At 44.7% G+C, this 27,152-nt stretch overlaps 1 protein-coding gene across 1 annotated transcript in view; it reads left to right on the forward strand.

The window, feature by feature from the left end:
* NHERF4 (NHERF family PDZ scaffold protein 4) overlaps positions 1-27,152 on the forward strand; it is a 564,596-nt gene that overhangs the window by 197,136 nt on the left and 340,308 nt on the right. The window contains exon 3 of the mRNA XM_063941742.1: positions 20,597-20,805. Coding sequence (XP_063797812.1) covers positions 20,597-20,805 — 209 coding nt within the window. The remainder of the gene's footprint in view (positions 1-20,596; positions 20,806-27,152) is intronic.

Below are 27,152 nucleotides of genomic sequence, written 5' to 3' on the forward strand. Positions count from 1 at the left end.
TATTCCATTTGCACAACAGCATGTGAAATTGATTGTCAATCAGTGTTGCTTCCTAAGTGGACAGTTTGATTTCACAGAAGTGTGATTGACTTGGAGTTACATTGTGTTGTTTAAGTGTTCCCTTTATTTTTTTAGCAGTGTATATATATGATATATATATATATATATATATATATATATATATATATATATATTAGAGATGAGTGGGTTCAGTTCGTCGACATCCGAACCCCCCCGAACTTCCTCGGTTCTTCCCGCCTAACTTGCAAAATCCGAACGGGGGAAAACGTCATCATCCCGCTGTCAGATTCTCGCAAAATTCGGATTACATATAAAGAGCCGCGCATCGCCTCCATTTTCACTCATGCATTGTCGAGATAAATAGAGGACGTGGCTACGTTCTCTGCCCGATTAGCCCAATATCAGTAAATCTCAGCTCAATATCTGTGCTCAGTATCAGTGCTGCATTGTGGAGACCAGTATATGGTATTATAGTACAGTAGTCCAGTGCTGTTCTCGCTGCCCAGTGTAACTCAGTTCTATTATCCTGAACAGTGCAGTGTATCTGTGCTCATTATTATTATCAGTGCTGCATTGTGGTGACCACTGACCAATATATAGTAGTACAGTACAGTAGTCCATTACTGTATTTTGCTGCCTAGTGTCAGTTCTCTTATCCTGAATAGTGCTCAGTATCTGTGCTCATTATTATTATCAGTGCTGCATTGTGGTGAGCACTGACCAGTATATAGTAGTACAGTACAGTAGTCCATTGATGTATTTTGTTGCCTAGTGTCAGTTCTATTATCCTGAATAGTGCTCATTATCTGTGCTCATTATCATCAGTGCTGCATTGTGGTGACCACTGACCAATATATAATAGTACAGTACAGTAGTCCATTGCTGTTTTTTGCTGCCTATTGTCAGTTCTATTATCCTGAATAGTGCTCAATATCTGTGCTCATTATTATCAGTGCTGCATTGTGGTGACCACTGACCAGTATATAGTAGTAAGTACAGTAGTACAGTGCTGTATTTTGCTACCCAGTGTCAGTTCTATTATCCTGAATAGTGCTCAGTATCTGTGCTCATTATTATCAGTGCTGCATTGTGGTGATTAAAAGTCCAGTGTCTTGTGCTCCATCTTGCTGCTGTAGGGTGCTGTGGTAGTGTCCTGTCACTGTGCATATGTCATCATCAGTCCAGTCACAGTGGTATCTGGTATCTGTCTAGTGGTATCTAATTCCAGACATTACTGCCGTCTAATTCCGGATATATTACTGGCATATAATTCCACACATTAAAAAAATGGAGAACAAAAATGTGGAGGGTAAAATAGGGAAAGATCAAGATCCACTTCGACCTAGTGCTGAAGCTGCTGCCACTAGTCATGGCAGAGACGATGAAATGCCATTAACGTCGTCTGCCAAGGCTGATGCTCAATGTCATAGTAGAGAGCATTTAAAATCCAAAAAACAAAAGTTCAGTAAAATGACCCAAAAATTGAAATTAAAAGCATCTGAGGAGAAGCGTAAACTTGCCGATATGCCATTTACGACACGGAGTGGCAAGGAACGGCTGAGGCCCTGGCCTATGTTCATGGCTAGTGGTTCAGCTTCACATGAGGATGGAAGCACTCATCCTCCCGCTAGAAAAATGAAAAGAGTTAAGCTGGCAAAAGCACAGCAAAGAACTGTGCGTTCTTCTAAATCACAAATCCCCAAGGAGAGTCCAATTGTGTCGGTTGCGATGCCTGACCTTCCCAACACTGGACGGGAAGAGGTGGCTCCTGCCACCATTTGCACGCCCCCTGCAAGTGCTGGAAGGAACACCCACAGTACAGTTCCTGATATTCAAATTGAAGATGTCACTGTTGAAGTACAAAAGGATGAGGATATGGGTGTTGCTGGCGCTGAGGAGGAAATTGACCAGGAGGATTCTGATGGAGAGGTGGTTTGTTTAAGTCAGGCACCCGGGGAGACATCTGTTGTCTGTGGGATGAATAAGGTCATTGACATGCCTGGTCAAAATACCAAAAAAATCAACTCTTCGGTGTGGAATTATTTCAACAGAAATGCGGACAACTGGTGTCAAGCCATGTGTTGCCTTTGTCAAGCTGTAATAAGTAGGGGAAAGGACATTAACCACCTAGGAACATCCTCCTTTATAAGTCACCTGGAGCGCATTCATCAGAAGTCATTGACAAGTTCAAAAACTTTGGGTGACAGCAGAAGCAGTCCACTGACAGTGACAACTAAATCCCTTCTTCCTCGTGTACCCAAGCTCCTGCAAACAAAACCACCAACTCCCTCAGTGTCAATTTCCTCCTTAGACAGGAATGCCAATAGTCCTGCAGGCCAAGTCATTGGCAAGTCTGATGAGTCCTCTCCTAACTGGGAATCCTCCGGTGGATCCTTGAGTGTAACGCCTACTGCTGTTGGAGCTGCTGTTGTTGCTGCTGGGAGTCGATCGTCATCCCAGAGGGGAAGTCGGAAGACCACTTGTACTACTTCCAGTAAGCAATTGACTATCCAACAGTCCTTTGCGAGGAAGATGAAATATCACAACAGTCATCCTGTTGCAAAGCGGATAACTCAGGCCTTGACAACTGTGTTGGTGTTAGACGTGCGTCTGGTATCCGCCGTTGGTTCACAGGGACTTAGAGAATTTCTTGAGGTAGTGTGTCCCCGGTACCAAATACCATCTAGGTTCCACTTCTCTAGGCAGGCGATACCGAGAATGTACACAGACGTCAGAAAGAGTCACCAGTGTCCTAAAAAATGCAGTTGTACCCAATGTCCACTTAACCATGGACATGTGGACAAGTGGAGCAGGGCAGACTAAATAAATATGACTGTGACTGTTACAGCCCACTGGGTAGATGTATTGCCTTCCGCAGCAACAACAGTGGCAGCACCAGTAGCAGCATCTCGCAAACGCCAACTCGTTCCTAGGCAGGATACGCTTTGTATCACCGCTTTCCATAAGAGGCACACAGCTGACAACCTCCTTACGGAAACTGAGGAACATCATCGCAGATTGGCTTACCCCAATTGGACTCACCTGGGGATTTTTGACATCGGACAATGCCACCAATATTGTGCGTGCATTATATGTGGGCAAATTCCATCACCTCCCATGTTTTGCACATACAATGAATTTGGTGGTGCAGATTTTTTTTTAAAAATGACAGGGGCGTGCAACAGATGCTGTCGGTTGTCCGAAGAATTGCGGGCCACTTTCGGCATTGAGCCACCGTGTGCTGAAGACTGGAGCACCAGCACACACTCCTGAACCTGCCCCACCATCATCTGAAGCAAGAGGTGGTAACGAGGTGGAATTCAACCCTCTACATGCTTCAGAGGATGGAGGAGCAGCAAAAGGCCATTCAAGCCTAAACATCTGCCTACGATATAGGCAAAGGATATATGCACCTGACTCAAGCGCAGTGGAGAATGATTTCAACGTTCTGCAAGGTTGGGCAACCCTTTAAACTTGCCACACGTGAAGTCAGTACAGACACTGCCAGCCTGAGTCAGGTCATTCCCCTCATCAGGCTTTTGTAGAAGCAGCTGGAGAGATTGAAGGAGGAGCTAAAATGGAGCGATTCCGCTAGGCATGTGGGACTTGTGGATGGAGCCCTTAGTTTGCTTAACCAGAATTCACAGGTGGTCAATCTGTTGAAATCAGAGCACTACATTTTGGCCAAGGTCCTTGATCCTAGGTTTAAAGCCTATGTTGTATCTCTCTTCCCGGCAGACACAAGTGTGCAGAGGTGCAAAGACCTGCTGGTGAGACACTTGTCAAGTCAAGCAGAACGTCACCCATCAACAGCTCCTCCTTCATTTTCTACCGCCACTGGAGCTGCCAGGAAAATGATAAAATTTCCCAAACCACCCACTGGCGGTGATGCAGGGCAGTCAGGAGCGATAGCTGACATATGGTCCGGACTGAAGGACCTGCCAACGATTACTGACATGTCGTCTACTGTCACTGCATATGATTCTGTCACCATTGAAAGAATGGTGGAGGATTATATGAGTGACAGCATCCAAGTAGGCATGTCAGACAGTCCGTACGTATACTGGCAGGAAAAAGAGGCAGTTTGGAGGCCCTTGCACAAACTGGCTTTATTTTACCTAAGTTGTCCCCCCTCCAGTGTGTACTCCGAAAGAGTGTTTAGTGCAGCCAGTCACCTTGTCAGCGATCGGCGTACAAGGTTACTTCCAGAAAATGTGGAGAAGATGATGTTCATCAAAATTAATTATAATCAATTGCTCCGTGGAGACATTGATCAGCAATTGCCTTCAGAAAGTACACAGGGACCTGTGATGGTGGATTCCAGTGGGGACGAATTAATACTCTGTGAGGAGGGAGATGTACACAGTGAAAGGGGTGAGGAATCGGACGATGAGGAGGAGGTGGACATCTTGCCTCTGTAGAGCCAGTTTGTGCAAGGAGAGACTGATTGCTTCTTTTTTGGCGGGAGCCGAAACCAACCTGTCATTTCAGCCTGTCGCTGAAATGATGAGTTTGTTAAAGTGTGCATGTCCTGTTTATACAACATAAGGGTGGGTGGGAGGGCCCAAGGACAATTCCATCTTGCACCTCCTATTTTTTATTTATCTTTGCATCATGTGATGTTTGGGGCCAATTCTTTTAAGTGTCATCCTGTCTGACACTGCAGTGCCACTCCTAGATGTGCCAGGTGTTTGTGCCGCTCACTTGGGTCGCTTAGCTTAATCATCCAGCGACCTCGTGCAAATTTTAGGACAAAAAATAATATTGTGAGGTGTGAGGTGTTCAGAATAGACTGGAAATGAGTGGAAATTATGGTTATTGAGGTTAATAATACTATAGGATCAAAATTACCCCCAAATTCTATAATTTAAGCTGTTTTTGAGGGGCTTTTGAAAAAAACACCCGGATCCAAAACACACCCGAATCCGACAAAAAATTTTAAGGGAGGTTTTGCCAAAACGCGTCCTAATCCAAAACACGGCCACAGAACCGAATCCAAAACCAAAACCCGAAAAATGTCCGGTGCACATCTCTAATACATATATATATATATATATATATACATCCAAAGACTAGTCTGTAGGTTAATGAACTTATTTCTGTGTACGGACAATGATGCTTAGGGGACTATTAGAACTGTTCTAACTACTAATGTGATATTCGTAGATTGAGATATAATATCTTATTACATAGAGTGGTACGTTATTTAGCTATAATAATGAGAGATGAGCGGGTATGGTTCGCCGAGATCCGAACCCTACCGAACTCCACTTGTTAAACACGGTTCCGAGCCCGGCTTGGTTATTCTCGCCTGACTCGGAAAACCCAAATGAGGCAAAACGTCATCATCCCGCTGTCGGATTCTCCCGGAATTTGGATTCCATAAAAAGAGCCGCGCGTCGCTGCCATTTTCACTCGGGCATTGTAGAGAGTACAGAGAGGAGGTGGCTACGTTCTCTCAGTGTCAGTTCTCAGTATCAGTGCTCAGTATCAGTGCTCATTGTCTTGTGCTGCATCGTGCTGCTCAGTAATACTAATACTAGTACAGTGTCTTGTGCTGCATCTTGCTGCTATAGGGTGCTGTGGTAGTAGTGTTCTGTGACTGTGCATCGGTCATCATCATTCCAGTCATAGTGGTATCTGGGGGGTGACAATTCCAGAGTGCTTTTGTGCTGCTCACTAATACTAGTACAGTGTCTTGTGCTGCATCGTGCTGCTCAGTTCTCAGTAGTATCATCAGTGCTCAGTATCACTGCTCAGTAGTATCATCAGTGCTCAGTATCACTGCTCAGTGCTCAGTATCTTGTGCTACATTGTGCTGCTCAGTGTCAGTTCTCAGTATCACTGCTCATTAGTATCATCAGTGCTCAGTAGTATCATCAGTGCTCAGTATCAATGGTCAGTGCTCAGCGTCTTGTGCTGCATCGTGCTCAGTGTCAGTTCTCAGTATCACTGCTCAGTAGTATCATCAGTGCTCAGTATCACTGCTCAGTAGTATCATCAGTGCTCAGTATCACTGCTCAGTAGTATCATCAGTGCTCAGTATCACTGCTCAGTAGTATCATCAGTGCTCAGAATCACTGGTCAGTGCTCAGTGTCTTGTGCTGCTCAGTGTCAGTTCTCAGTATCACAGCTCAGTAGTATCATCAGTGCTCAGTATCACTGCCCAGTAGTATCATCAGTGCTCAGAATCACTGGTCAGTGCTCAGTGTCTTGTGCTGCATTGTGTGGCTCAGTGTCAGTTCTCAGTAGTGTCATTTATCAGTATCACTGCTCAGTAGTATCATCAGTGCTCAGAATCACTAGTCAGTGCTCAGTGTCATGTGCTGCTCAGTATCAGTTCTCAGTATCACTGCTCAGTAGTATCATCAGTGCTCAGTATCACTGATCAGTAGTATTATCAGTGCTCAGTATCACTGGTCAGTGCTCAGTGTCTTGTGCTACATCATGCTGCTCAGTGTCAGTTCTCAGTAGTATCATCAGTGCTCAATATCACTGTTTAGTAGTATCATCAGTGCTCAGTATCACTGGTCAGTGCTCAGTGTCTTCTGCTGCATCGTGCTGCTCAGTGTCAGTTCTCAGTAGTGTCAGTTCTCAGTATCACTGCTCAGTAGTATCATCAGTGCTCATTATCACTGGTAAGTGTCATGTCAGAACATAATGTTTTGGAGGTTGTGGAGGTGTCTTCCTCAGAGGAGTCTGTACCAGGTAATCAAGATTGCCTTGAGTGGTTTCATCCCATTAGGATGGAGACAGAATGGCTGGATAGCCTAGGAAATAAGATTCCTCAGAGTTCATTAGGGCATACTCTATTAAGTTGCTGGAAAAAAGCTACGAAGAATGCTCTAGATATGGATCAGTCCATTTCATCTAGGACCCCCTCAGCTCCTGATACACAGGTCTTGTAGGCCAACGCGAACATCGATGCCGACACAGGGATCGACACAGAAGTTAGAGGGGGCACTATGATAGATTGGAATATAAAATTCAGCAATTTATCAAAGCCATTAGAGATGTGTTAGAAATACATATACAAATAGAGGAAAATTCTTGTATGCTAACTGTAAAATCATTTGTGACATTCCTGGTTTCGGAAGAGTTGAATACCCTATTTGAAAGATCCTGGTTAAACCTAGAAGAGGTTTTTCACATCCGCAATAAAGTACTTAAGACATATCCCTTTCCTGAGGAGGATGCAAAGAGATGGGAGAATCCTGTCATAATGGACATTTCGGTGTCAAGGCCATCAGGGATAATTACATCACCTGTACCAGGCTTGGCATTGTTAAAGGAGCCGACTGACCGCAAGATAGAGACAACTCTAAAATCCACGGCTACTGGAGCCACCCTTAGGCCCACTATTGCATGCACTTGGGTAGCTAGGGCTATGTTAAAATAGTCAGAGAATTTAATAGAAGACCTTGATCCAATCCATAGGGATGATGTTGTCTTGATTCTAGGTCACATAAAGGATTCGGCTTAATTCATGGTGAAAGCCATGAGGGACATTGGGCTGATGAATTCTAGAGCATTCTCCATGGCAGTAGCGGCTCACAGAGGTCTCTGGATCCGCCAATGTAACGCAAATGCCGAATCCAAGAGGTACCTCTCCTTCGCAGGTAAGACAGAGCTTGGGGACACTCTGAATACAAAGGCTACTTCAGGTAAGTCAGCTTTGCTTCCTTCTGCAACACCACCTGTGAGAAGACGTAACTCTGCTTCTCTAATGCAGTCCCCTTGGGCTGCCAGATCGAGAAAATTTAGGATGGCCTACTTCTGCACGAGGCTAGGCCATAGAGAGAGCAGAAAGTCTGCACCCACTACAGGTGCATGGGTTCAGAGGTTGGATTCTACTCCCTTAGCGAGTTCTCAGCGTGACGTGGAAGGACTCCCATGTGGGGTCCACTTGGGGGGGGGAGGGGATCTCATCTACATCACTACAGGGGAGCCTTAGTGATTATTATTATATCCTGGTAATAAAAATATTTACCCAGGGTTACAAACTGAATTCAGGAGTTTCCCCATGGCTGTTTCTTTAATCAGCCCTACTGATTATTAGGACAGTGGGTTTGTCCCTGTCATATAAAAAAAAAAAATCATAGTTGTGGGAATACTGAAGCTGGATGGCTTGGTGGGACCAAATTTAAGCAAAATATCTTATAATCTTTTTGTAAAGAGATTCAAGTCCAGAGTCTCTGTGATAGCAGTCCCCAAGGGAGAGGCTAGGGAACTCAGGATGTCTGTGGACATCAAAACTGCATACTGGCAGGCTCCGGTCTGGCCTCCATTTCCGGCATACAGACAGTTTTGCTGTATGGAACTGTTTCCACCAGTCCCAGATATGAATTGCGTCTTTTTTGGTGGAATGATTAATTTCTTATTTTTTTGTGGGGGCCCAAACAAACCAATCATTTCAGCCACAGTCGTGTGGCAGACCCTGTCGCTGAAATTATTGGTTTGTTAAAGTGTGTATGTCCTGTTTATAGAACATAAGGGTGGGTGGGAGGGCCCAAGGACAATTTCATCTTGCACCTCTTTTTATTTATTATTTGCATTATGTGCTGTATGGGGTCTAGTTTTTTAAAAATGCCATCCTATCAGACACTACAGTGCCACTCCTAGATGGGCCAGGTGTTTGTGCCGCACACTTGTGTCGCTTAGCTTAGTCATAGAGCTACCTCATTGCCCTCTTACGTCTTGGTACATATGGGACAGCTACTTCTTGGTATGATGTGCTGTTTGGGGACTATTTTTTTAAAAGTGCCATCCTGTCTGACACTTCCGTATATGTCCAGTGGTACTGCCGTTTGATATAATTCCCGACATTACTGCCTTTTAATTCCAGTGATTTTGTCATTTTCTTCCAGTGATTTGGACCAATGATACCATTGATTAGAACGAATAATTCCTGTGATACTGGCTTTTAATTCTAGTGATTTTAGTCATTTTTTCCCCAGTAATTTGGACCAATAATTCCATTGATTATAACGAATAATTCCAGTGATATTGCCTTATCATTCACATGATATTGGTGTCTAATTCTAGATGGGCCAGGTGTTTGTGTCGCTTAGCTTAGCCATCCAGTGACCGCCATCCAGCAACCTTGGTGCACCCTTTTTTTTTTTCTTTGCATCATGTGCTGTTTGGGGACTATTTTTTTTAAATGCCATCCTGTATGACACTGCAGTGCCACTCCTAGATGGGCCAGGTGTTTGTGCCGCCCACTTGGGTCACTTAGCTTAATCATCCAGTGACCTCGTTGCAAATTCTAGGACTAAAAATAATATTGTGAGGTTTTCAGAATAGACTGGAAATAAGTGGAAATTATTGTTATTGAGGTTAATAATACTATAGCAGAGGTTCTCAAACTCGGTCCTCGGGGGCACACACAGTGCATGTTTTGCAGGTAACCCAGCAGGTGTACAGGTGTATTAATTACTCACTGACACATTTTAAAAGGTCCACAGGTGGAGCTAATTATTTCACTTGCGATTCTGTGAGGATACCTGCAAAACATGCACTGTGTGTGCCCCCGAGGACCGAGTTTGAGAACCTCTGTACTATAGGATCAAAATTACCCCCAAATTCTATGATTTTAGCTGTTTTTGTGTTTTTTTTCAAAACTCACCCAAATCCAAAACACATCCAAAGCCAAAACATGAAAGGGTGGTTTTGCCAAAGCCAAAACACGACTGCGGACCCGAATCCAAAACCAAAACACAAAAAATGCCATCTGCACATCTCTAATAATAAACCAGTAGATTTTTATTTAAGGTAGAGGTTCCCAAACTCGGTCCTCAAGGCACCCCAACGGTCCAGGTTTTAAATGTATCCATGCATTGCCATAGGTGACTTAATTAGCACCTCAATCAATTTGATTTAACCATCTGAGTTGAGCCATGGATATACCTAAATCATGTACTGTTGCGGTGCCTTGAGGACCGCGTTTGAGAACCTCTGATTTAAAGTATTATAGAATATTTTCCTATTGTTGTCATATATACTATGTGCTATGTACTATGTATTTGAACCTGCACTCAATGTTATACCAGGGCCGCAACTAGGGGGGGGGGGCGGGGCTAAGGGGGCACGTGCCCCGGGTGCTGGGATGTAGGGGGCGCTAAGGAGGCCAGTTGTGGTGCTGCACTTTGCTGGCGATACACCTGCTGGCTTCCGCTGTCTCCAGTCAGGTGCCGGCAGCAGAGGCTTCTGGCACTTCCGGGTTGCGGCTGAAGCTTTGTGCATGTGACATCACACGCACGCATTGAGACGCTTGTAGAGAAGGATGGAGGCGGGAGTCCGGCAGCCGGGAGCGAACCCCAGCGCACCCAACAATAAAGGAAGGTGCGTGCTGGGGCACTGGGGCATCACTATTTTAAGCCTGCACGCTCCGCTGAGGAGGAAGGGGGGAGAGGGGTAAGTGAACACTGCGCTGCCTTTTTCCCAATAAATGTGCACTCCTGGAAACCAGTATCCCCTGTATAGCAGCATTCCCCCCCTATAGTAACAAGCTGTACTCCCCGGATTTGAATGAGTTCACAGCTACACAAGCCTTTAATGGCTTGTGTAGCTGTGAATTCACTCAAACCCAGGGAGTGCCGCCTGTTACTATCTGCATCTATTGAAGTTCTGTTTGATGCATGGTATGGCACCCAGGTATTTCTGATGTGAAAGTGGAGTGCCGGTCATAGGAAGACTATATATATATATATATATATATATATATATATATATATATAGCAATATAGGCGGCACTCAGCGGATTTTGAATAACAAACAGTTATCTGAAAGGGCAGAGCCTACAGTTGTGGTGTTTTTATTTTTTTGTAATTATTTTTTATTTAAATTAATTTTATGTGTGTGTATAGTTTTATATATATATATATATATATATATATATAAATAATTTTATTTTTATTATTATTGTTTGATTTGTATTTGTTTATTTATTAATTATTTCTGTATTTATTTTTATTCTATATATATATATATATATATATATATATATATATATTTAAATATATATTTATTTGTATTATTTTTGTTTTGTGGATTTATTTATTTATTTATTTATTTATTTAGGGGGGGGGGGGGATTACTGCCTTGCCCCGGGTGACAGAAGTCCTAGTTTCGGCCCTGGTTATACCATATTAACCTATCTTATACCTACAGTAACAACCTATAAATAATTAAACACAAAGTTATATAATTGAAGTGGTATTATTGTAATTACTTACCTTATAACAAGAAGAGTCCGGTGAAAGCTGAAGATCCAGATAATCTAAAACTTCCTCTCTGAAAAATACATACCCATCATTTAACAGGGTTTCCCAAGCTTACCCAGTTGTGATATAGTAATATCTCACAAAAGGCTTGGGTGGAGGCACTACTATTGACGGTTTATTATTTAATGGTAATACCAAAGAAGGGTTACATGTCTATTTATCTATCTACACATGCTCTCACATTTATGTTAAAAAAAAGCATAGAGGATACTATGGGCAGAGCCGGCCCTAACCAATATGATGCCCTAGGCAAGATTCTGCCTCTGACTTTGCACCTCTTTCCCAGCACCATCACCCCACACCCATAGCAGTCCTTGTACCCCCTATATTTTAAATAGGAACAGTTTGCACATTTGACGCACAGCTCAAAAAGGGGCATCTTCTTGCTGGGAAGGGGCATGGCCACACAATAGTAACCCCAATTCCAATTACGCCACACAGTGCTGCAACTTTATTCACATTTTATCTTGCGATAGTGTCCATAATTCATATTACATCCCACAGTAGTATCACTTTACCTTATAAACGTTACTCCTCACAGTAGAGCCCCTTATTCACATTACATCACACTGAATTGCTCCTTATTCACATTACACCACACCTTTTTGCTCTTTATTCACATTAGACGACACAGTAGTGCCCTTTCTAAATGGAACGCCACATAGTAGAGCACCTTATACACATAATGCCACACATTTGTAATACATTTCTATACAATTTCACACAGTAATGCCCCTTACACATATGAGACACTTTAATGTCCTTATAAACATAATGCGCCTTACACATTATGACAACCTTTATTAATGCCCTTTTACACATAATGTACCTTACACATATAGCGCACATTATTAATGCCCTTATACACAGTGAAACACATAGTGCCCCCTACAGATGTGCTGCACATTAGTGCCCCTATACACATAATGACACACATACAGTAGTACCCTGTTACACATATGCCGCACATTATTAATGCCCTTATACATATAATGACACACATAGTGGCCCTTTACACATATGTTGCACATTATTAATGCATTTTTACATGACACACATAATGCTCCTTACACATATTCCGAACATTACTGCACAACCAACCCACTCACGTGCACACAGCACTCACACTTCCACTAACACTGTGACCTTTGCTTGGATACAGATGTGTGCTCACAAATCTTGCATCAATGCTAAAGTCGGGCACCTTTTTTTTTTATGAAAATGCATCTTATTTGCTTTGCTATGTGGCTAGGATGCACAAGCAGCTGCTGCTGATTAAACTGATATGCAGCATGCCTATATATTGTGTGAGACTGTGGCTGTATCTGCATATGAAATGCTACATACAGAATATAGGCATGCAGCATATCATTTTAATCATCAGAAGCTGCTGATGCCCCTAGGCATATCAAATGCCCTAGGCAATTGCCTAGTTTGGCCGGCTCTGACTATGGGGAATATAGGTAATAGTGTATTAGAATAGAAATACAACATAAGGGGTCCATTTATTATTCATTGAGTTTTAGACACAAAAGAATTTGTCAACGCTATTTGGGCAATGAGAAATTAATTTCCATCCAGATGTATTAAAAATCATATCCTGGAACAGGCGCTCTGATAGGACATACAATAAAGAGTAGAAGGGCTCATTCGCAGGGCGCTCAATAACATGACATCAATAGTAAAAATATACAAAACGTCCCTTTTATAGTAATTACTGCTAATCGTAGTCCTTTAGTCTTTTCCATTTACTTCTCTAGACAATTATTTCCAGGTCATGGGCAGGATGAACATTTAAACAGAGAAAAAAATATAGAGATGTGTAGAACAGTCTAAAAGCAAATATTTTCCAATATACTGCAGAAGCTTCACCCCAAACTGTGTATGAGGATAGAAAAGGGTGCTTATATCAGAAGTGTACCCCAACTCACACTCTGACAGAAGTTTCATGCACATCAAGGTTTCTTTAATGCAAAAAGTTCTCAGTGTCACCACAGGCTATTATCCCTTTGTGTATGTTTTTCCAAATTAGAGATGCGCAGCGTGCATTTTTTGTGTTTTGTGTATTGGCTTTGGATTCGGGTCCACGGTCGTGTTTGGGATTCGGAAGCGTTTTGGCAAAAAGATCCGGGTGATTTTTAAAAAAACCTCAAAAACAGCTAAAATCATAGAATTCGGGGGTAATTTTGATCCTATAGTATTATTAACCTAAATAACAATAATTTACACTCATTTCCAGTCTATTCTGAACACCTCACAATATTATTTTTAGTCCTAGAATTTGCACCGAGATTGCTGGATGACTAAGCTTAGCGACCCAAGTGGGCGGCACAAACACCTGGCCCATCTAGGAGTGGCACTGCAGTGTCAGACAGGATGGTACTTAAAAAAATAGTCCCCAAACAGCACATGATGCAAAGAAAAAAAGAGGTGCACCAAGGTCGCTGGATGGCTAAGCTAAGCGACCCAAGTGACCGACACAAACACCTGGCCCATCTAGGAGTGGCACTGCAGTGTCAGACTGGATGGCACTTAAAAAAATAGTCCCCAGACAGCACATGATGCAAAGAAAAGAGAAAAAGAGGTACACTGTGGTCGCTGGATGGCTAAGCTAAGCGACACAAACACCTCAATATCACAGGAATTATTCGTTCTAATCAATGGTATTATTTATTGGTCCAAATCACTGGAAGAAAATGATAAAATCACTAGAATTACAAGCCAGTATCACGGGAATTATATCAAATGACAGTACCACTGGACATATATACGGAAATGTCAGACAGGATGGCACTTTAAAAAAAATAGTCCCCAAACAGCACATCATGCCAAGAAGTAGCTGTCCCATATGTACCAAGACGTAAGAGGGCAATGAGGTAGTTCTATGACTAGGCTAAGCGACACAAGTGTGCGGCACAAACACCTGGCCCATCTAGGAGTGGCACTGCAGTGTCTGATAGGATGGCATTTTTAAAAAACTTTTTTTTATATATGACAGGGACAAACCCACTGTCCTAACAATTGGCAGGGCTAATTAAACAAACAGCCAGGGGGAAACTCCTGAACCCAGTTTGTAACCCTGAATAATAATTTTTTTTACCCGGTCTATAATAATAATCACTAAGGCTCCCCTGTAGTGATGTAGATGAGATTCTCCCCCCCCCCCCCCAGTGGACCCCCACATGGGAGTCCTTCCGCGTCACGCTGAGGACGCTAAGGGTGTAGAATCCAACCTCTGAACTCGTGCACCTGTAGTGGGTGCAGACTTTCTGCTCTTTCTATGGCCTAGCCTCGTGCAGAAGTAGGCCATCCCGAATTTTCTCGATCTGGCAGAGTTACGTCTTCTCACAGGTGGTGTTGCGGAAGGAAGCAAAGCTGACTTACCCGAAGTAGCCTTTGTATTCAGAGTGTCCCCAAGTGGTGTCTTACCTGCAAAGGAGAGGTTCCTCTTGGATTCTGCGTTTCCGTTCCATTGGCGGATCCAGAGACGTCTGCGAGCCGCTACTGCCATGGAGGATGCTCTAGAATTCATCAGCCCAATGTCCCTCATGGCTTTCACCATGAATTAAGTCGAATCCTTTATGTGACCTAGAATCAAGATAACATCATCCCTATGGATTGTATCAAGGTTTTCTATTAAATTGTCTGACCATTTTAACATAGCCCTAGCTACCCAAGTGCATGCAATAGTGGGCCTAAGGGTGGCTCCAGTAGCTTTATAAATGGATTTTAGAGTTGTCTCTATCTTGCGGTCAGTCGGCTCCTTTAACGAGCCCGAGCCTGGTACAGGTAATGTACTTACCCCTAATGGCCTGGACACCAAAATGTCCATTATGGGAGGAATCTCCCATCTCCTTCTATCCCATACTTGCCTACCTGACCCTCTCCATGAGGGAGAAAATGCTCTGTTCCTGGACTTTCCTGGTAATGTATGATTGCCATCACCTGTGGTGAGCTAGTTAATTGGTAAGAAAGGTGTTTCACCACAGGTGATGGCAATCATACATTACCAGGAAAGTCCAGGAACAGAGCATTTTCTCCCTCATGGAGAGGGTCAGGTAGGCAAGTATGTTCTATCCTCCTCAGGAAAGGGATATGTCTTAAGTACTTTATTGGGGATATGAAAAACCTCTTCTGGGTTTAACCAGGATCTTTCAAATAGGGTATTCAACTCTTCCGAAACCAGGAATGTCACAAATGATTTTACAGTTAGCATACAAGAATTTTCCTCTATTTGTATAGGTATATCTAACACATCCCTAATGGCATTGATAAATTGCTGAATTTTATATTCCAATCTATCATAGTGCCCCCTCTAACTTCTGTGTCGATCCCTGTGTCGGCATCGATGCCCGCGTTGGCCTAAAGACTTGTGTATCAGGAGCAGAGGGGGTCCTAGATGAAATGGACTGATCCATATCTAGAGCATTCTTCGAAGCTTTTTCCAGCAACTTAATAGAGTATGCCCTAATGAACTCTGAGGAATCTTATTTCCTAGGCTATCCAGCCATTCTGTCTCCATCCTAATGGGATGAAACCACTCAAGGCAATTCTGAGTACCTGGTACAGACTCCTCTGAGGAAGACACCTCCACAACCTCCAAAACATTTTGTTCTGACATGACACTGACCAGTGATACTGAGAACTGACAATGAGCAGCATGATGCAGCACAAGACATTGAGCACTGACCAGTGATACTGAGCACTGATGATACTACTGAGCTGTGATACTGAGAACTGACACTGATCAGCACAAGACACTGAGCACTGACCAGTGATACTGAGCACTGATGATACTACTGAGCAGTGATACTGAGCACTGATGATACTACTGAGCTGTGATACTGAGAACTGACACTTAGCAGGACAAGACACTGAGCACTGACCAGTAATACTGAGCACTGATTATACTACTAAGCACTGATGATACTACTGAGCAGTGATACTGAGAACTGACACTGAGCAGCACGATGTAGCACAAGACACTGAGCACTGACCAGTGATACTGAGCACTGATTATACTACTAAGCACTGATGATACTACTGAGCAGTGATACTGAGAACTGACACTGAGCAGCACGATGCAGTACAAGACATTGAGCACTGACCAGTGATACTGACCACCGATGATACTACTGAGCAGTGATACTGAGCACTGATACTACTGAGCAGTGATACTAAGATCTGACACTGAGCAGCACAAGACACTGTACTAGCATTAGTAATGTATTACTGAGCAGCACGATGCAGCACAAGACAATGAGCACTGATACTGAACACTGATGATACTACTGAGAACTGACACTGAGCATCACGATGCAGCACAAGACACTGTACTGTATTAGTATTAGTAATGTATTTATGAGCAGCACGATGCAGCACAAGACAATGAGCACTGATACTGAGCACTGATGATACTACTGAGAACTGACACTGAGCATCACGATGCAGCACAAGACACTGTATTAGTATTAGTAATGTATTTATGAGCAGCACGATGCAGCACAAGACAATGAGCACTGATAATGAGCACTGATGATACTACTGAGAACTGACACTGAGCATCACGATGCAGCACAAGACACTGTATTAGTATTAGTAATGTATTTATGAGCAGTACGATGCAGCACAAGACAATGAGCACTGATAATGAGCACTGATGATACTACTGAGAACTGACACTGAGCAGCACGATGCAGCACAAGACACTGTACTAGTTTTAGTGAGCAGCACAAAAGCACTCTGGAATTGTCACTCCCCAGATACCACTGTGACTCGAATGATGATGACCGATGCACAGTCACAGGACACTACTACCACAGCAGCAAGATACAGCACAAGACACTGTACTAGTATTACTGAGCAGCACGATGCAGCACAAGACAATGAGCACTGATACTGAGCACTGATACTGAGAACTGACACTGAGAGAATGTAGCCACATCCTCTCTATACTCTCTACAATGCCCGAGTGAAAATGGCGGCGACGCGCGGCTCTTTATATGGAATCCGAATCTCACGAGATTTCGACAGCAGGATTATGATGTTTTGCCTCGTTCGGGTTTTCTGAGTTAAGCGGGAATAGCAGAGCCGGGCTCGGAACCTTGTTTGACATGTGGAGTTTAGGGGTGTTCGGTTCTCGGCGAACCGAACCCGCTCATCTCTAATCCAAATATCCAATAGGCACACCCCACCCACTCAAGATGCAGGACAGGATGAGAATCAATAAGATTACAATGATTTTGTAAAAGTTGTATGAGTTGTTAAACAGCTGTATCTGTACATAGCTGCAGAAAGGAAAGATGAGCTCCACTGTAACGTAACCCTCTTTGTGAAAAGAGCCCATTATATTTTAGGATTTATAGTGGGTCATTCCGACCCGATCGCTCGCTGCAGTTTATCGCATCGCAGCGATCGGGGTGGGAATTGCACATGTCCCTGCGCCTCAGTGCGCCGGCGCATGCCGGATGGCTGAAGGCCGTCATTCCCTAGCGATCTCCTCTGCCTGATTGACAGGCAGAGGCGGTTGCTGAGTGGGAGGGGGCGGCATGGCGGCGTTTGGCCGCCGTTATGGGGGCACAGTCCGGCCAACGGATGCGTGGCCGGACTGTGCAGGGGGCGGGCCGCGGCGGCTGCGTGACGTTACATGAAGCCACTGTGACCAGGGGAAGCGACGATCATCTCCCGGACAGCCGTAGGAGCTGTGCTGGCCGGGAGTTACTCCACAAGTACAACAGCATCACCGCCGTGCAATGCTTTTGTACTTGTGTGTGTGTGTGGGGGGGGGGGGCAGACTGACATGCGGGCAGACTAGCCCTGTGCTGGGCGTCCCCCCACATGTCTGGGAACATGATCGTAGCTGTGCTAAATTTAGCACAGCTACAATCATTTCGGAATGACCCCCAAAATGTGTTACTTGAATGTTATATGAATGTTCTGTAATATTGTATACTAGATCCCTTAATGAGATTCTGACTTTGGGCCTGATTCAGCGTTGCACTCAAAGTGCCACATCTGTGATTCTTCTGCGCACACTACGCATGCTCATGAGGCACAACAAAGTGTACTTACTCATCTCTGCAGATCTGCAAGGCTATTCAGAGTAGCACGGGGATTTCCATTTGTGGTCAGATGGGTGTAACTGGGCAGAAATGGGGGGCAATAAGTTGCCATGGGTGCGTCATGGATGTACTGTATAGAGAAAAATACAGTATTTAGAGGTAATGTATGCAATGATCTAAAGATTTCAGATTGATCTCCTCCAACTAGCACAGATTTTGTGCAAATCTGTTCTGATAGTGGTAGCGACTGCTCTTACAAGCATGTACCTATACTAGAGATGAGTTGTCCAGAATCAAAGGAATCTGGACCGCTCCAAACATTGGGGATCTGAGTCCACCTGAGCTGCAGCTCGAGTGTTCCCACCAGACTCGGATCCCATTTTGAGGCCGAATGTCGTCTTCCCAGAGTTGGAATCTTCTGGGACTTGAATTCTATATAAGGCTATATAACTTCATTTCACACAAAAACACGCTGCCATTTGCTGTGCTGTACTCTGCTGTATTAGCTGTGCTGTGTCCACAAGTGGCTGTGCTCTAGTGACTGTATATAGTGGCACACTGACAGTATGCTGCTGTATGCTGCACTATACTCTGCTTAGGTGTGCTGTGTACACAAGTAGCTGTGCTCTATAGTGACTGTTTATAGAAGCACATGGACTGCACACTGCTATATGGTGCTCTATGATCTGCTGTATTAGCTGTGCTGTGTCTACAAGTAATTGTGCTCTATAGTGACTGTATATAGGGGCACACTGAATGCTGCTTTATGCTGTGCTATTCTCTGCTTAGCTGTGCTGTGTCCACAAGTGGCTGTGTTCTATAGTGACTGTATATAGGGGCACACTGCTATATGCTGCTGTATTAGCTGTGCTGTGTCTTCAAGTAATTGTGATCTATAGTGACTGTATATCCTTATATACAGTCACTATAGATCACAATATACTCTGCTGTATTAGCGGTGCTTTGTCCACAAGTTGCTATGGTCTATAGTGACTGTATATAGAGGCATACTGCAGTACTCTGCTGTAAATAGCACTGTTTGGTGTGCTTTACCGTAGTGCGCATACTGCAATACTCTGCTGTAAATAGCACTGTTTGGTGTGCTTTACCGTAGTGCGCTTTGTTCACATGGATCTATATGCCCCATGATCCATGCTGTTTGAACTGTGCTGCAAGCTACAAAACAGAACAATTTAAAGATATATATTTCTATTGTTTGTACTGTTTGGTGTGCTTTACTGTAGTGCACTTTGTACACATACATTTATAAGCCCTGTGATCCAGGCATTTGAACCAAGCTGCAAGGTCAAAAACAGAAACATAAAACCAATTTATATATTGTTTGTACTGTTTGGTGTGCTTTGATCATGTGCATCTATAAGCCTTGTGATCTACACAGTTTGAACCAAGCTGCAAGTTCAAATAAGAAAAACAATAAATAGATCTATTGTTAGTACTGTTCTGTGCACTGTACCCCAGTACGCTGTGGCAATGTTTCATAGATCTGCTATAAAGTCCAGTGTGCTTGTACTGCTGCTCTGTTGCTTAGTAACCAGCCAGCATGCTGCAGCCTTTGGCCAATATTGGTGAAAACAATATTGTGAGCTGTGAGGCAGTCAAAATTTGACTGGAAATTACTGAAAATTTATGTTATTGAGGTTGATAAGACTCTACGAACAAAAAAATGCCCAAATAATATGATTGTAACTTTTTTTGTCAATTTAAAAAAAATCCAAATCCAAATCCAAAACATGCTGACAAATTAGAGCCAAATCCAAGCACTGCTTTTAAATACAAGGTTATTTGTTTCACTGTAAACCTTTCTAATGCTGTATAAGGGAACATTTTTCTATTCATTTCAGTAAAACTTTGCCTACTTTGCTGTTGTCCTCTCTGGCTATACTGTCACTAAGCTCAGCCCCTAGTGGGGAAATTGGTGCAAATTTGCAAAGAGGTTGGGCCAAAATGACATGTTTTACATAGAAATGTGTCACTAGACCCCGCCACCTCCTGTAGGACCCTGGGATATTTTGCATTAATCTCCCCATTCTGCCCACTTCACTAGGAAGTAAGCGGAATGAGGGAGGGCTGCCAATTCTTCCAGGGCTGCAGGGGACTACCCCAAAAATGGTGTGTCTCCCGCAGGATCCGGGAGAATAGGTAAGTATGATTTTAGTGGTCTCCTAACTTTTTTTTCTACCTGTGCTTTAATGCATGTTTTCATTTCAGGTTTAGCCCCTGAGCCGGCAACTCGGACCTGTGTGCTAAGAAAAGATGCGAATGGTCTATTTGGCTTCCATCTACACATGGGTGGACGAGATGGTCATGTTGTAAGCCATGTTGTTCCTGGAGGACCAGCTCACCTTGGCGGACTAAAAGATGGAGATCAGCTACTGCAAATTAATGGGGAGTATGTACATAAACAGGAGCACATAAGGGTAAGACCATAGTGATGTTGCCAATACATCATTTGTAATTTCTGTATGTCTGTGATTAATATTATGCACATGTGTAATAATTGCATGATGAAGATAGAACAGACCATTCACAAAGTGAGACAGATGTAACTGCATACTAACGGCTCCCAAACTAGGGGTATATTTACTATGGTTCCAATTTAATTTGAGTTTGTATTTTTCTCCTAAATGTGATCTCAGGAATTTACTATACACAAATCTCTGGAGTGTTGGGGCTATTCATATGATTTATCCTGGCAGAGTTCACAAATACGAATGAATAGACCATCGGTCAAACGCGGCTGTTTATGTATAGAACACGGTAATTTACCAAGCTTTCATATTTGTAATGTCGTCTGTGAAAGGGCAATTGCGACCGTGAAAAACTGTGAATCGTAAAAAACGCTGAAAAAAATAGACCTGCTTTTGGCTGGCGTGTTTACATGTGTTTCAACTTCACCATTAATCACACCTGAAATTTGGAGCCTTTAAAAGGGGCCTAAGCACATTACCCTCACTCTGAAATGGCTGCTTGGCTGTGTAGCAGTGAAGTATTGTGTGCTGTGGGAATCCTGAGACTGCTCCATCAGTCTGGAATAAACCAGGGGCATGAAACTGAACATGGTCAGCAGGGTGTACAGATGCCGTGGAGGCTGCGCAGGCCTTGTTTATTTAGCGGCCATTTAAACTTAAATGCATTGGCCGATGACCAGGTCATACAGATGTTCCGGCTAAATAGAAACAAAATTTTCCATCTGTATGACCTTGTCAAACTGGACCTAGACCCTGAGACAGCCAGTGATGCAAGTAGAAAAAATGTCTCATAGGTACTAGGTGCGTGTGGCGAAGGCGCAAATGCCCCCAGTAGTGCCATATATGCCCCCACAGTGCCAGATACACATTGCCCCAGTGTCAGATTCACATTGCCTCAGAGTGTCAGATACACATATGCCACCACAGTGCCAGGCATGCCCCCACAGTGCCAGATATACATGCCCCCACAGTGCCAGATATACATGCCCCCACAGTGCCAGATATGCCTCTTCAGTGCCAGATATGCCCCACAGTGCCAGATACACATGCCCCCACAGTGCCAGATATGCCCCCACAGTGCCAGATACACATGCCCCCAGAGTAGCAGATATGCCCCAGCAATGCAACTTATTTACCATTGTTGGTGTTGCCTGGGGCTGGCACTATCTTCTGCTGGGAAGAGCGCAGCATGGGCTCCTCCTGTCCCTCTCCTTCCATCTCCTTCTGGTCTCCTGAGCTGGCACCGGTCGGTGAGCCAATCAGGGCTCGCGGTCCATCAGCAACGGCTCCTGATTGGCTGCCAGTCCGCAAGCTCTGATTGGCTCATGAACTGGCTCAGCGCACGCCGCCACTGGACTCAGGGGGGCGTCGCAGGCAGGAGGAGAGGCACGTGCTGCGCTCTCCTCTCTCCAGGACCCGGTGTCTGCAAGGTGGCGGCCTGGTGCTATGGCATACCTGCTGGGATTTTCTTACAGGTACGCCATACCACCCCGTACCATCATTCTTGCAGCACTGGAGACAGCACGCTCTTGCTCTGTATCAGGCCTGCACAAACTCCTGGCTGTGTTGTACTTTCTGGCTACTGGCAGCTTTCAGGCTGTGTGTGGCGATGTCATTGGGATCTCACAGCCCACCTTTACAAAATACTTAAATCAGGTGATGTATACCATACATACTCATTAATGCCAAAGTAGTTTTTGGGTAATGTTACATTACACAGTGTTGTTGTTAGTTGTACGAATCTCACTCACCTCATTTGTTGAAATGTACACACTGGTGTTGAATGCTTTGCAACCCCATATAGATGCCTCTACCTGCTTCCCTACCCAGGCGTCTCAGTGGCATGCAGTCAGGGTAGCTTTCTATGGTTTCTACACACACATTGAGCTGACACCTAGGGGCAGGCAGTATATTTATACTAATCATCATCTGGACCACTCTACTAATGTACAGGTGGTTTGTGATGCAAAACTAAACATAATGAGTGTTATTGCTGGTTACCCTGGTGGCTGCCATGACTCCTTCATCCTCAGTCAGTCATCCCTCTTTGACAAATTTGAGGCCAGACAAATGCCCGATGGATGGCTGCTGGGTATGTAACTAGATGTGTGTATAAATGTATATATTTTATAAATGCCCACTACTGTATGTCTAGTATATTCTATATATGTCTTTCAGGTGATGGGGGGATATGACTGTTTCTCTTGGCTTCAGACTCCATTGTCCCATCCTTATTTCCCTGCTGAACACAATTACAATCATGCACATAAGGTCACTTGAAATGTGATAGAAAGATGTTTCTGGGTACTGAAAGCTAGGTTTCGGTGTCTTGATAAGTCTGCTGGCCTTTTGTTGTATAGTCCCTTAAAGGTGACTCGGATTGTGTTCTGCTGCTGTTTTCTTCATAACATGTGTTTGCTACAGCATCTGCCACATGTTGATGATGATGAGGAGGATGAAGAAAACAGTCAGCAAGTAGAGGAGTTAGAAACATCTGGCGACACTTGGAGTACAGATGTAGGGAGGCAGGTACATACATATATATATATATATATATATTCCATAGACAAAAAACCCTTATGGTTTCACATGTCCCATTAAGGCTTCTTACACATGATCTGGCATTTCAGAAACCTGTTGTAACTCTTCCACTTAAACTACAAAAAGCAATGAAATTCCGATCATTAAGGCTGATGCCTTAATGGACGTGCTCCTTGCGCAATACAGATATGGTATGCCATCACAGCCTGTGGGTAAGTGCAGATTCAGCACTCTCACAGAGTGAGATTGCTGTCACTTACACAATGGTGGAGCTGCTAATTCACAGATTTGTGTGCTCATTGGAATACACACCTGGGGGTATATTTACTAAGCTCCCGATTTTGTTTGATTTGGTTTTTTTTTTCAAAGTGTCATCTCGGGAATTTGCTAAACAGAAATCTCAGCAGTGATAGGGGCATTCATATTTGTTTTAATGGCAGAGTTCATAAATACGAATGAATGCACCATCGGTCAAACACGCCTTTTATTTTATACAACTCGGTAATTTACTAAGAATTCATAGTCACAATCACTGCCGGCAATAGCCAAACACTGCCGGGAAATGTTACAATTCGTAAAAAAAAAAAAAGCAGTTTTCAAACAGACCTGTTTTTTATCCGTATTCTGATAGGCATGCACGGATCAGTGAGATCCATGCATGCTTATCTGTGGGAAGGGGTGTGAAAGGGTTAAAAAATCACCGGAAAAATTTGAATAGGGTCCCCCCCTTCTAAGCATAACCAGCCTCGGGCACTTTGAGCCGGACCTGGTTGAAAAAATACAGGGGAAAATAGCGTAGGGTCCCCCCATATTTAAACAACCAGCAGCGGGCTCTGCGTACGGTCCTGGTTCAAAAATACAGGGGACAATAGATGTAGAGGTCCCCCGTATTTTTTAAACCAGCACCGGGCTCCACTAGCCAGATAATGCCACAGCCGGGGGACACGGTTATACTGGTCCCTGCAGCCGTGGCATTACCCCCCCCCAATTAGTCACCCCTAGCCAGGGTACCCTGGAGGAGTGGGGACTCCTTAAATCAAGGGCCCCCCCCTCCAGGAACCCATGGACCAGGGGTGAAGCCTGAGGCTGTCCCCCCCATCCGTGGGCGGTGGATGGGAGGCTGATAGCCTTTGTGTAAAAAGAAAGAATATTGTTTTTTGTAGTAGAACAACAAGTCCCAGCAAGCCTCCCCCCAAGCTGGTACTTGTAGAACCACAAGTACCAGCATGCGGGGAAATAACAGACCCAATGGTACCTGTAGTTCTACTACAAAAAAATACCCCCAAAAAACACTACACAGACACTGTGAAAGTGCAATTTTAATTACACACACTTACACACTCACATACTTATCTACATCCAACGCTGCAATTCACGTCCACTTATCCAGTAGAATCCACGTATTACCTGTAAAAATAAAATTATACTTACATGGGCGTGGAGGAGGAAGAGAGCAGTCACAGCTATCTGCAGCTCCTGCTTTAAAAGCCCTTTATCACCCTCCTAACCCACCCAAACTTGCTCATTTGCCGCTATCCCCCTTCTATATCCCCCCCTGCCTCCTTTACTGCTGGAAACCTAAAGCCACAGAGTCGGGGAGCATCGGAAAAGCTCCTGCGGATTGCAGCCTACACTGAGCTCCAAAGCCGGGGCCTCGATTTACAACCCACCCGCCGGACTTCCAGCCACACCCTTTTCATGGCGCACGGCCCTGCTTGTCACCTCCTGGCGTCCCCTGGCCCTGATACCTGTGGGTATCATCTCCCTCCGACCCACGACCTCTGTTCCTGTGGGAGGCTCCGGCTGACGGTGCCGCGGACGGCCTCCTAGACCCAGCGGTGGGACCCGGCGGCTCCTTCACCCCTGCTGCTGCGGCTGACTGAAACGGAGCAGAACACAGGGGAGAGGACATCAACACTACACAGCCAGCAATATAACAGGTAAGGTGTCCTCCCCTGTGCGGATCCCAGGCGCCATTTCCCACTAACCCTCCACCGAGTTCTTCCATCCACACATCCCGCTGCCCCCCCCTCCCTCTGATACCCACGGGGAGAAAGGCTGCAGCCCGCACTTTTCATGCACTACATAGGCCGCTGGCCATAATATCTAATCATATCCAAGTTGCGCCGGGGTGTGGTGCCGGTGGGAGATGGGAGCCGCACTGCTGATATCATCCGGTACTAGCGGTGGGGTGAGGAACTCTCCCCCCACCCTCTTCAAGACAGGAACACTATACACGTGCCTCAGCTCGCTGCCCTCTTCCCTGCATATCACCCACCATTCGCTCAACTCTCCTCCTGATCATACCATCCTACACTTTAAGTGGACTGACCCCGGACCTGGATGCATGATTTGACTCCGCGGTGATGTGACACCGTACTAGCCTGGTGCTTCGCGTGTGAGACCCGACACACTTCTGGCATTTCTTACTCTATGCGCACCTCCGCAGCGGTTACTATTATATGACTGCATGGAAATATTCTTGATTCCTACGTCAATGACTTCTGCGGGGGCTTCACTACCATCTTGTGACGGAACCCTGGTGGTAATTCCTTCGACTCCGACCGCTCAACTTCACGCTTTGCGTCTCAACGTACACGTAGATCCAGACTGCCTGTCAAACAGCCGAAAATGAAGCATAACGACCTGGTGGCTGTCCTGGGCCCCCTGCTAGACGAAAAATTAGCAGGCATAAAGGAAGCCATCAAATCCACGCTAACCCAACTCAACCAACATTCCACATGTTTGGACGAAGCAGAACAGCGAATTTCTATGCTGGAAGATGACTTGTCCTCAGCCCAGAGAACCATACAAGCTAACCAATAGGAGATTGCTGACCTATCAGAGAAGATAGACGATCTTGAAAATTGCAGCCTGCGCAATAATCTGAGGGTCATTGGCATCCCAGAATCGGTCAAGGGTCATGAGCTCATGGATCTTCTGATCTCTGGCATCCCAGAGCAACTAGCTATGGATCTTAAAGGAGTCCCACTCATGATTGAGAGAGCTCACCGGCTCGGACTGGCTCGGAGGAACCCCGCTGGACGTCCCCGTCCCGTTATAATGAGAATCTTGAACTATGCTGACAAGATGAGACTTCTTGACCACTATCGTAAAACGGCCTCCTTATCCTACAACGGCGAACACCTCCTCATCTTTCAAGATTTCTCAGTGCTTGTAGCTACCAGGTGCAGAGAGTTTGCCCCCGTCTGTTAACACCTTTTCGACACGAAGGTCAAGTTCTCTCTCCTCTACCCTACCCAGCCCGCCTCCGGATTTTCGAAAACGGCAAACCACTGTTCTTTGACGACCCAGGAGAGGCAAAACTACACTTCTCTTTACCTGATACTTGACTTTGACTATTGCCCACTAACTTACTGCCTATCATTGTTTTGATTCTTTCTCGCGGGTTTCGCTTGCGAAGTGCCATATATGTGAAGCATGACTGCTTCTAGTTTACTCCTTACTTGTTTACAGTTCTTACTGTTCATGTTAATATCTCTGTTTTTTGGTTTGTTTTGTCTGCCTGACCCGGGGACTCGAGCCCCTCCTAGGTTGTCCTCCCCCCGCTCGCTGGGACGGGGTGGGGCCCCATTTTACCGTTCATATATTTAACATATTGTTCCCAACCATAGGTGTGGGTTGATATGGCTTCTGTAGCCTCCCCACCCTCTCACAGTACTGGCATTTCTCACAACGCCCCGCTACGCATAATTTCCTGGAACGTGGAAGGGCTTAATCACCCCGTTAAGAGA

This window comes from Pseudophryne corroboree, chromosome 10, assembly GCF_028390025.1.
Source record: "Pseudophryne corroboree isolate aPseCor3 chromosome 10, aPseCor3.hap2, whole genome shotgun sequence".
Lineage (NCBI taxonomy): Eukaryota > Metazoa > Chordata > Amphibia > Anura > Myobatrachidae > Pseudophryne > Pseudophryne corroboree.